The sequence below is a fragment of the Entamoeba dispar genome, genomic scaffold (genome assembly GCF_000209125.1).
Source record: "Entamoeba dispar SAW760 scf_1105229462179 genomic scaffold, whole genome shotgun sequence".
NCBI classification, from domain to species: Eukaryota; Evosea; order Mastigamoebida; family Endamoebidae; genus Entamoeba; species Entamoeba dispar.
In genome coordinates, this window is record NW_001855063.1 from 13,687 (window position 1) to 25,676 (window position 11,990).

At 24.7% G+C, this 11,990-nt stretch overlaps 4 protein-coding genes across 4 annotated transcripts, besides 13 other annotated features; 1 reads left to right on the top strand and 3 right to left on the bottom strand.

The window, feature by feature from the left end:
* Positions 1-22: 22 nt before the first annotated feature.
* EDI_036790 (replication factor C large subunit, putative) lies at positions 23-1,804 on the bottom strand (the record flags this gene model as incomplete). Its single annotated transcript, XM_001739402.1, has 2 exons — positions 23-1,744; positions 1,796-1,804. The coding sequence occupies 2 exons, from the start codon at positions 1,802-1,804 to the stop codon at positions 23-25; spliced, it is 1,731 nt and encodes a 576-aa protein (XP_001739454.1).
* Positions 1,528-1,565: a sequence feature (AT_rich).
* Positions 1,805-2,039: 235 nt separating the features above from the next.
* Positions 2,040-2,086: a sequence feature (AT_rich).
* A 21-nt stretch (positions 2,087-2,107) lies between these two features.
* EDI_036800 (uncharacterized protein) lies at positions 2,108-3,343 on the top strand (the record flags this gene model as incomplete). The annotated part of the gene is made up of 1 exon (XM_001739403.1): positions 2,108-3,343. The coding sequence occupies one exon, from the start codon at positions 2,108-2,110 to the stop codon at positions 3,341-3,343; it is 1,236 nt and encodes a 411-aa protein (XP_001739455.1).
* Positions 3,344-3,402: 59 nt separating this feature from the next.
* Positions 3,403-5,898, bottom strand: EDI_036810 (leucine-rich repeat-containing protein 33 precursor, putative; the record flags this gene model as incomplete). Its single annotated transcript, XM_001739404.1, has 1 exon — positions 3,403-5,898. The coding sequence occupies one exon, from the start codon at positions 5,896-5,898 to the stop codon at positions 3,403-3,405; it is 2,496 nt and encodes an 831-aa protein (XP_001739456.1).
* A 31-nt stretch (positions 5,899-5,929) lies between these two features.
* Positions 5,930-6,006: a sequence feature (AT_rich).
* On the bottom strand, positions 5,998-10,068 carry EDI_036820 (tuberin, putative; the record flags this gene model as incomplete). Its single annotated transcript, XM_001739405.1, has 2 exons — positions 5,998-9,695; positions 9,750-10,068. 2 exons carry the CDS (start codon positions 10,066-10,068, stop codon positions 5,998-6,000), a joined length of 4,017 nt encoding a protein of 1,338 aa, XP_001739457.1.
* Positions 8,170-8,214: a sequence feature (AT_rich).
* Positions 9,172-9,202: a sequence feature (AT_rich).
* Positions 10,067-10,116: a sequence feature (AT_rich).
* Positions 10,117-10,287: 171 nt separating this feature from the next.
* Positions 10,288-10,338: a microsatellite.
* Positions 10,339-10,385: 47 nt separating this feature from the next.
* Positions 10,386-10,571: a microsatellite.
* Positions 10,572-10,612: 41 nt separating this feature from the next.
* Positions 10,613-10,795: a microsatellite.
* A 191-nt stretch (positions 10,796-10,986) lies between these two features.
* Positions 10,987-11,054: a sequence feature (AT_rich).
* Positions 11,055-11,065: 11 nt separating this feature from the next.
* Positions 11,066-11,248: a microsatellite.
* An 87-nt stretch (positions 11,249-11,335) lies between these two features.
* Positions 11,336-11,386: a sequence feature (AT_rich).
* Positions 11,387-11,545: 159 nt separating this feature from the next.
* Positions 11,546-11,628: a microsatellite.
* The last annotated feature ends 362 nt before the right edge of the window (positions 11,629-11,990 follow it).

Below are 11,990 nucleotides of genomic sequence, written 5' to 3' on the forward strand. Positions count from 1 at the left end.
CCATAGTACGTGAAAGACAAACTTAAAATATTCCTGTAATTGGCATTAATTTCCAATTTTGAGTTTTATTAACTAAATTTTGGAAAATATCACCAATTGCAAATGAACTAAATGATTTAGATAATGCAGAAAAATTTTGAGCACGTAATAATGAATCATGTAAATAAATTGGCATCATAAAATTATCCATAAAGAAAATCTCATTTTTTTCAGTAAAACTAGTTGAAGAGTATCGAGTTATTAATGTAGGAACTACTTCAACATAATCAATATCTTCATTTTTTTCTCCTAATGTTACTCCACATTTAACAAATGACTGTAACATATTAATTCCATACCTAACATCTCCATGTGCTTTAGAAGCAATTTGACTTAAATTTTCATCACTTACTTGAACACCCTCTTTATCACAAATATATTTTAAACGTTCAGTTAATTCAAGAACACTAATTTTTGAAAAATTAATAGTTTCACAAACATTTATTAATGGTTGCATTTTTTTATCCATAACATCATTACAAATACATACAATTGGTTGTTCAGTTTCTTTTATATATTTAACTAATTCAGTAATTCCACCTCTATCACCAGAAGACATTCCATCAACTTCATCCATTATAATTAATGGTTTTTTGTTTTTACTTCCATCAATACTTATTTGTCCATTTAAGAATATTCTTTTAATGGCTAATTCAATTGAACTCTTATTTCTTGTATCAGAGGCATTAAATTCAATTGGATTAAACCCCAAAGTTTTTCCAACAATTTTAGAAACTGTTGTTTTTCCAACTCCAGGAGCTCCAGCAAGTAATACAGCTCTTCTATCTGGAATAACTTTTTCCCATTTATTAATCCAAGTATAAAATTTAGCAATTTGATTTTTATTTCCAATAAGATCACTTTTTGTTTGAGGTCTATATTTCTCTGTCCAAATAATTTCATTTGAATTAATAACATTAGTACTTTTATCTACATTAGTTGTTTGTTGTTTTTGGTTGGTTGTTTGTTTAGGTACATTAGTTATTATAACTTTATCTCCTAATTTTTTTTTTACATAATCAAATACATCATCTTCATTCCATATAGCAATTCCTTTTTCTTTTGCCTTTTCAATTTTTGATGGTCCAGGTTCTTCCCCAGCTATCAAAACACCAGTTTTTCCACTGATACTTGTTGCAACATTTCCACCAAAATTAGTGATATATTCTTTCATTTCATCTCTATCTAATTCATCGTAAACACCTGTTAATACAAAGTTTTTCTTTTCAAACTCATTTTCTCCAAAGAAATTTCCAACTCCTCTTGGAACAATTTTTGATCCTTTATTTTTTGCTGTAGTATCATGACTAAAAGCATTGAAATGTGTTTTTTTAGATTCAATTGGTTTAGGTGTTTTCTTTTGTTTATTAGGTTCAATGATTGTTTTTTTAACAACAACATTAATCGAACTTTTTGTTTCTATTCCTGTATCAAGTTGTTCTTCAATGTTATCAAGTTGTTCATTACTTTCTTGTTCTTTTTTAACTGATTTTATTTGTTTATTTATTTTTTTTTTACTAATTTTTGATGATGGCATTTTAGGTTTTTTAACTTCGTTATCATTACTTTGAACTTTCTTTTCTTTTTTTTCTGAGCTAAGTTGAATAGAAGTAGGTGGAGATCCCATTTTTTCATGTGAAGAGGATGAAAGAACTTTTGCTCCATCCTTTATTTTTGGCTTTGTTTTTGAAACAAACCACTTGTCCTGTATGCGTTAATGTCTTTTCATATTAAAATGAGGTATCCTCGAACAAACAAGACTCATTTGAGAATTGAGTTTTTCATCAGTTTCTTAGATAAAAACAAAAATAATTTTTTCTTCGAGATGATATTCTAATCAATTTTTTTTTGTTATTTACTTAATTTTTTGATACATAAAGTAGATGATTAATTAATTAATTTTTCACAACCAAATAAACTATTTTATTTGTTAATTTTATGACTTCTTTTTATTTTAAAAATACTAGACATCATTTAAAAACCTGAAAATTAATGGAATGAAATTAAAAGTTTTAATCATTTAATTAAAATTATATTAATTTAAAAAGAAAACCAACTGTTTAAAATAATGCAATCTGATAAACACTTATCACCTACTAACACTCCAATAGGAGAAGATCAAATTAACCAAGAAATAATTAAAGAAGAACCAAATAACCAAAAGATTAACGAAGAAGAATTAAGTAATACAAAAACTTTAGAAGAACAACAAAATACTAATCAAACAGAAAGCCACAAAGTCACAGTTCTAGATAGTAGTTATTCAAACCAACCACAAGAAGAACTAACAAAAGGAGAAACAACAGAAATTGATGGAAATATACAAGAAAATAAAAAACCGGTTGTTGAAGAAGAAGGGTTACCAAAACAAGAAGAAACAAAAGAAAAAGCTCAAGTAGAAGAATTTGTAGGTGATGAACAAACTGAAAGAGATACTATTACTAAAGAACTCCATACAACAAATAAAGAAATTAAAAAAGTACCTTCAGCTTCTTCTAGTAAACAAAATAAAAAAGAAACAAAAGTAGAAAAAAATTTAAAAGTGTTGTTATTCTTTAGAAATGAATATGGAGGAATTCCATCAAGAGAATCATATTTTTCTGTTCTTAAAAAGGCAAAAAAATTACTTAATGCTGAAGGAATAAAGTCATACCAAAACAAAGATTCTTGGGGAGTTGATGACTTTTATCATTCATTAATTGATTTAAATGTAGAATCAAGATTTAAAGTAATGGAAAGTAGACATGATTATGTTCAATGGGTATTTCCTACATTTGTTAAATCAATGTTTAATTGGAATAGTTATGCCCTTGATAAAGAAGAAGCAATTATTTTTAGAAGTGACCAACAAATAACATTTAAATTCATCAGAATATATCGTTTATTTATCAACTTCTTAGGTGGTGATATTGTTGATCTTTCAACAGGAGAAATATTACCATTACCTGAAGAAAAATTAAGAAAAGATCGTTTCCAAAATTTTAATTGGAGTGGTCATAATTACCTTAGAGTCACTAGAATTTTTAATTCACTTCATGCCTTTGGTCTTAAACCTTATATGGAGTCTTTGTTTACCTTCTTTAAAGAAAATATTCAATACTTTAAGAATTGTCGTGACTCAATGAACAATTATTGGATAAAAGCACTACATGCAGATAGAGCAGTTAATCAAGAACCAATTGATCTTGAATACTCTGATAATTCTATATTTGAAACAATTAACAAAGCTATAGAAGAACTAAAGAGTAAAGAAACAAATTTGTTAATGGATGAATTAGCAAAAAAATTATCAATAACTTATTAATTTTGTTTTTGAAATGTTCATAATTTTTAGGAAACTTATTCAATTTTTAAAGAAAGGATTTAATTTAGTTTGCATACTAAAACACAAATATTGTCCGTTGAACCTGATACAAAAGCTACATCACAAAGCAATGTTGAAAGCTCTGCAGTTCTACAATATTTCTTTTTATTTAATAATGAGAAAATATCGTTATTACTAACTTGATCCCAAAGACCATCAGAAGCAACAATTAGAAATTGTTCGTCTTTAGTTCTATCACAAACAACAATTTCTGGTAAGTCTGAGATTATTGGCTTAAGATTAATATCACCAATTGAACGTGATACTATATATTCACCAAAAACTCTTCCACGTTCAGTATATCCACCACATTCTTTAATTCGTTTAAATTCTTGAGGATTAGATGGAGTATGTTCTTCACATAATTGAGTTACTTTTTTTTCAGTTATATAAATTGCTCTACAATCACCACATTGTGCTATATAAATATGTGATGGAGTAAGAAATGTAACAGTAACGACTGCACCATCAGTAACTTTTACTTCTTTTAACTGACTTTGCATTTCTTTAAATGCTTCAAAAAATGCTGTTTTTATACTTTGTGTCTTTAAGAAATTGTAAAGAATTTGTGGAAAATTAGTAGCAAAAGTATTTGATACAACACTTCCAAGATGACCATCAATAGCAGCAAATAAGAAAAAATCTGGAGCAGTAAAATTCGGAATGCAAATAATTGAATCTTGCATTTCTACTCTATTAGAACATTTAGAACAAAAAGAAAATGAAGGGGGTATAGTACTAAATTCTTCTAGTTTTAAGAAATTTGGTAAGAAGGGGTATTTTGTTGCTTGCCAATTTGGATTCCCATCAAGACGTAATGTAAATTTCCTTTGATTAATATTTGGAATAACAGAAAGATTATTACAGCTTAAATCTAATACAGATAACGATGGAAATTCATTAGGGTGAATAACAAAATTAGTTAGTCCATTTGATGAAAGGTCAAGTATTTGGAGTGATGGTAAAGGGAAACGAATATCAGGTATTTCTCCTAAAGCGTTATGAGAAAATTTCAATCTTTTTAAATTAGTTGTACATGGGAATTTGATAGAGGTAAGACGGTTACATGAAATATCTAATGAAATTAATGAATCGTTTGTAAATTCTGGGAAATTACTTAATGAATTCATTGATAATGACAGACGTTGAAGTTTTGGTAATTTTGAAAGTATAGTAGGAAAGTCAATAAATGAATTATTGGCAAGATGAAGTAAAGACAATTGTGTAAGTCTGGAAACATCATTTGGAATTTGACTTATTTGATTTCCTGACAATAATAAAACTTGAATGTGTTGTAATGATCTTGAAGGGGGAAATGAAGTGAGTTGATTATAAGAAGCATTTAATTTAGTTAAACGAGAACAATGATCAAAAATAGGAGGGATAGAAGTAAGACCATTAAAACTAACATCAAGAGATTTTAAGTATTTTAATTCTAGAGGGATATCAGGGATTGTAATAATTTTATTTTTGCTAATATCGCATAACTGAAGATTATTAATTTCCATTAATTTTAAAGGAAAATGATCAAAATCATTGTTTTTTAAATAAATATTTCCTATTTGTGGTGTTCCTTCTGGGTTGAATGTATTAATAATATTATTAGATGCATTAAAACTATCAGTACTTTTGGGTAAATGATTAATCTCTGAGATTTGATTATTACTTAGATTTAAATCTCTCATTTCTTGAATCTTAGATATTCCATTGGGCATTTCACTAAATCTAATGTTATTCATAAGTAATGTTTGTAATTTAATAAGATTGTCTAAAGGTTCACTGAATGAATCAACTAATGTATTTGTTAATGAAATAAATCGTAATGATTTTAACTTAAAAAATCCAGTTGGTAATGTTTTAATAGGATTTGAAGCTACGTTAAAAGAAGACAAACACGTTAATTGAGTAATAGACTCAGGAATAACCTCAATACTATTATTTGAAATATTAATACTCTCTAATTTAGACAAATAACCAATAAAAGGTAAGGAAGTAATTTTATTACATTCTAAGTTAATGTATATTAAATTATTTAATCCAGTAAGTCCTTCTATTTGAGACAAATTATTTTGACTTAAATCTAAATGAGTTAGTAATGAAAAATTACATCCTAAAGGTATTTCTGAGATTTCATTTGATCCAAGATTAAGTTCTTTTAATGAACCAAAAGTATAAGGTAAGGTATGTATTTTATTTGCGAATAAAGACAGTTGATATAAATTAGTTAATAACGATAAACAACTTGGAATTTCTAAAATATAATTTCTACACAAATCTAATTTAAGTAATGATGGTATTTCTGTTAATGTTTCTAATGAACTAATTTGATTTGAGTCAGCATTAATATGAGTTAATCTTGTTAAATTCTTCAGAGATTTAGGAAAATTTTTTAAATCATTTCCAGAAATATTTAAGTCTTCAACAAGGGTATTGACAATAATATCTGAATCAGAAATAACTTTTAAATGAAGACCTTGAAGTTCCAAGTAATTCATAAATTGAAAGTATTGCAGTTCATTTCTTTTCTATTAAATTTTTAATTTTTTTTCCTTTTTTAATAAAAATAATGAAAAAACAAGTATTTAAAAATTGTTTTATTTTTTGTTAGTTAATTCGGTAACAGTTTGTGGATTTGTTATGATAGAAAGTGTAGAGTAAAAGTTAGTTTTTGAAGAACCCTTATTTTTGTCTATAATATCTTTAATGAGTGTTGTTCTTCTTAAATATGGTTTTAAATAATCATCTGGTGATATATTTAAGCTACAACAATAACTAGCATTAATAGCTGTTTCTCTTACTAAATTAGGAAGAATCTCTTTTCCAATAATCATCCCATCTATTAATGGACCAAATTGTCTAATACTTTGTTTTCTCCAAATTCGAATTTTATGTAAACCATTTCCAATTGGTTTAATAACAATATGTGCTGCATTAAATTGAGATGAAATAGTATTAGGATTATATGCATCTGCTTCATTCCAAATAATATGAACATAATCATTTCCAACATGTCGTTTCTTAATTATTTGTTGATCATCATTAGGAACTGTTGGCATTAAAGTAATGTCATGAAAAATAACTTCTTTTGTTGCATCAGAAAAATATCTAATATTCTTTCCTGTTGATAAATATGTTTTATCTAGTCCACCAACAAATCCAGAATGTGTTTCCATATCAATAGTCCATCCTAATCCTTCAACAAATTCTTTATATGCTGAGGATCCTTCTTGGTTTTTAAGAATAGTGCATTGATCATGTTGTCCATTTTTAACATAAATAAGTCCTATTTTATGGAAACTACGAACACATGATTTATCTAATCCTTCAAGTAATGTTTTAAATTTGTCAGTTGGTGTAATTGGAATTAACATAGTATTACTTTTTCCAATAACATCAATACTTTGTGTTGAACATAATAACATTTGTATTAGTAATTTAGTAGAATCTATTTCATGTCGTTCTAAAGTTATTATTCTATTTGTTTCTTCTTCTATTTTATTTTCATTAAACCCTTTAATTTGTTGTTGTATATTTTCAAAAGTATCTTTTAATGATTCTAATTCGTTATAATATTCTTCTTTATTTATACCATCTGGTAATTCCCATTCTAAGAAATCAGGTTCTTGGTCTAAAACTTGATTGATAAGAGAACGTAATTTATTTTCATGAGGATCAATTGTTTTTTCTTCTATTTTTTCTTTCGGTGCAGTTGTAATAATATCTTTTACACTAAGTTTTCTTATAGATGTGTCATTTGGTATCCCAATATCATCTAAAACAGAAATTGATTGAACATTCCACGAACTCTTACCAACTGCATTTCTTATAATCATTCTACAGAAATTTTCATCTTTTTTTTCTTCAATTGATAATAAATTATTTCCATAAGCCCACCATGTGGTCGCACTTTCTCCTTCTATTTGTGAAGATAAATACTTGTCATTTCCTTTCTCACTTGGAACAAATGCAAATGCATTTAAAAGAGTTTGGATGAAAATTTCAGCACACTCAGGTGCTGATGCTCTATATGAATTTAATGGATCAATAGGTTTTTTTTCTTGTTTCAAAGTCATTGCAAATGAAATTGCATTTAATAAATCAACTGTAACTTCAGGTGATAATGCTTTGAAAAAAATGAAAGATGGTGAAAATACCCATTCTGTTAACGTTGTGAAAACACAACCAATAGCCTCTGTTTTTACTTGTGGATTTGTTATAGTTTTGATTAGTCTTTTAATCATAAATTGGATATCATTAATAGTAAAGTATTTAGTAAATGAAGCTAATTCACTTATAACCTCACAAGCAGGTCTATAAATATTTTCATTTTCAACTTCAATTTTTTCAATAATCATTAATAATAATTTCTCAATATTAAAATCAGGGTTGATTTTTCTTGAAAATAGTATATGTGCACCAATAGAATATATTAAAGAAGTTTGACATGAAATAGATTTAAATACTTCTAATAATGATTTAAAACACTCTGATAACTCTTCTTTTAAATCAAATTTAAAAGTTAATTTATTAGTACTTGACAAATCTTGAACAATAGAAGGATAATTTTCATTAACACTTATAAGAGAACTTAAAAGAAGGACAATTTGATAATTTCTATTTGCATTTAATGTTGGTGATAATAAATTGGAATTAAGAGATTTTAAGTGTTGAATAAAGTAAGGAATCAAAAGTGGATATCCAGGAATTTGATTATAAACAATATCATATAATTCTTCCATTAATATAATTGGAATTATTTCAAATCCTTTAATAATTGTTTCATAAAATAAATTATATATTTCATTATTAAACCGCACATATGGACGATTAATTAATTTACATATAAATCTGTATAATAACTCTGTAGTTTTTGGAGTTTGATTTTGGCGTTCAAATGAATCAAAAAATATTTGACCAAAAATATCAACTAATTTTAATCTTTTTTCATTTGGTTGTATTCCGAATTGAAATAGTTTAGTTTCAGAATGAATAAAAATTATAGCTATTTCATATAACAATGATAGCCCATGTTCATAACTTTCATTTAGAGAATGATTAAAAATTCCTTCAAATAAATAATAAAAGTTATACCATAATTCAAGTGCTCTGTCTCCATCTGTTTCAGGAATGTATTCTAGAAATGACTCATCAAAAGAAGGTGCAACAAATATACTTTCTATTGTTTCAAGATGAGTAGAATGTTCAACTTTCTTTGAGCCAATAATTACATTATCAATATTTTCAAGTAATAAAGGAGAATAAAAATGTTTTAATATAATACGGACAATGTGTTTGATTTTAATACCAATTTGTTCCATAACATTTTCATTATAATAATACTTAGATAAATCATCTTTTAATAATTTCCATTGGTCAGAACCAAATTTCCATTGTACAAAAAGAATAATTAATAAATCAATATATGAAGAAACAATTGGAGTTTTTTCTTGTTTTATAAGATAATCAATACAACGTAATACCATCTCTTTCATTGTTTTCTTTAATTCATCACTCAAAGAACTTTTAGCAATTATTAAAATCTCTTGTTTAATTTGTTTAGCTAAAGGTATACAAAGTTCTATTTTAGAAGAACTGAATGGTTTATCAAATATTACTGAAAGAGAAGAAATAATATGGTTTTGAAGTGATAAAACTTGTTCTTCTTTTTCTAAAACTAATGGACTAAGAAGAATAAGATTAGAAAAATACTTGATTACTGATAAAATAACTTGTGATGATGTTTCATTAACTTCTAATTGTAAGACATGAATAAAATAATATTTAATAAAAAGAATAAAAGAAGGTCTTTTCTTTAATCTATCAACTACATGTGAAGTGTATAATCCTTTGAATTCTTCTAATACAAATAATTCTACTTCACTTGAATGACCATCAAAATTTATTTGATGTTCCTGTTTATACTTATAATTTGCTTGGTCAGCAAAATGAGGATAAATAAATGATAATAACGCTTCTAATAATAAATAGAGTTTATCAAATGTTTCAGGTGTTTTAATTAGATCGATAAAAATTTTAATAAATTTCTTTGTCATCTCCTTCTGATTTATTTGCTCATGACTTGTGCAATAACAATTTTCTCCATAATCTAATTTATTCACTGGAAAATCATTTTCATTATCATACAATTGACCAATATTGATACTTTTAATGAACATTGATGTTAGTGTTGATTCAACTCCATAATGAAGTGTTATATCAAGTAAGGTTTTAAAACAAGCCTCACGTAATTCTTGATGTGATTCAATCTTCAGATAATTGTCAAAAACCTTTTCTAAAATGATAAGTTAAAACGGCTATGATTGTTATTTGTAATTTAATCACAAACGATACAACTCAAAATTCTTAAGTTCATCTAAAGAATAATATCGGTACATAATTTTTATAACTTTTAAATGAACTGTAGCATCTTTATAACTAACTGAAATTTTTCCTTTTTTGAGGTGTGACGAAATGTTTTGAAATAATTCAATAACTAATGTCGTAAACGTTTCGCGATTTTGTTTTATGAAACTATCAAAATCATCAGACGACATATATTTTTCTGACAATGAAATACATGCCCGAACTCTTTTATTGATACTCTCTTTTGGTTCAAACATTAGAGTTTGTTTCTTACGAATTTTCTTATCAACTTCACTACTCATATTTTTTTAATAATTAGATCTAATAGATTTAATAATTTCTTTTTTATAGAAAATGAAACGATGAATATAAAATGCCATTACATGCTTTTATCAATAAAATTCTAGAAAAACAAAAACTTATTAAAAATGTTCAGTTTGATTGAACAATCTCTAATTTTATTTAAAGTTCTTTTGTTATCAATAACATCAAATAAATTTTCTAAATTAATTTCAATAGTTTTTGATTTTTTTTTACTTCAGTTTGTTTTAGTAATATTATTTTATTCTATTAAATACACTGTTCATGAAGTACTTCTAAATCTCTATAATCACCTCAATTATTTTATTATTATTTTATTATGTGTTTCATGTTCATAGTTATTATATCTTTTATAGTTATTTTATATTATTTTGTAATACATTCTTCATTGTTTGTTCTTTTTGTTTCTTTATCAAATATTCCATTTATTGTATTACTGTTAGAATTTCTTTTATTTTATTTATTATTTTCTATGTTTTATCTTGACAATTTCTATCCATTTTCAATTTATTATTAAATATTAGTTTTATCTTTTTATCATTTAAATTTATCATATCATTTATTGTTCTTATTTATCTTCTATATAAATATGTTGTTGTTTATTGATTGTTCATTTTTATTAATTATTTATTGATTCTACATGTTTGATTTTATTAAAGATTAGTTTCATTTTATTATCTATGTTTTCATTATTTATTATATTTATTTTATATTGGTTATTCTTAATATATATTCATTATTAAACCATGTTTCTCAATTTAAATTTTCTTACTTATAATACATTTTAATATTATATGTCAATTGTTATTATTTTATCATTTCAAATACTATATAATTGTAATTTGTCATTTCATGTATTTGATGACTTTTTAATTCATTCAAATGTACATTTTTCATTCATTAATTTTAATTATTTATAATATTTCTTTTTTAGAATAATATTCTTCATTATTTTAATTGTTAATTTCTATCATTTCATTGATTGTATTTTATTAAATTCATTTTTATTAATTCTTTTATTAGATGTTTTATATAATCTCTTTAATATTCAATTCTTATTCATTTCATTATCTTTCAATTTATTTTTTATTATTTTAATCAACATTCATCTCTTATATCATATTATTTCATCATTATGATATTCTAATTTAATTTTCTTTTTATGTCTTCATTTATCTTTTTGTTCTTATAATAATATTGATTAAATATGTCTATGAATTATAATTGTTAGCATATAAGACTTGTTTCTATTTTTAATAAAGTTATGATTATTGTTATAAAATTATTATTGTATTATTTCGTTGATATTGATTATGATAGTTATATCCTTAATTATATCTTTTAAATTTGTTTCTTTATGTGAATTTCTTTATTTTTGATGTTCTTATGATATAGAATTTAGTTCTTCTTATATTAACATATAAGATAGAATGAAAACAAAATGAATAACAAACATTCTAAATCTAAATTAAAAATTAAAAATATGATTAAAATAGAACTATAAATTATAATATAATTTAATTATATTAAATTAATTAAATATAATATTTTATTTTAACACATCTTCTCTTCATTACCATCACATTTCTGTTATTTATTTATTCATTCAAAGACATGAACTAACAAATATTCAATTTTACTTATAAAGAAAGTTATTAAGAGAAAAAAGAAGAGAGAATCTGGTAATGTAATTTAAACTAGTGATGTTTTCTCATCATTGATTTGTTTCTTATTGTTTATTTCATTTGTATTTTCAAATGGTATATTCTTCTGTTTTGATAAATATGTAAATTGTGAATGTCAAAGTATATTAGAAGTTCTATTAGGTGAGTGATGCGAGTACTGTGTGTTAAGAAATACAACAAATATATCAAAGTTTAATAAGAATCAAAATATTAATCAA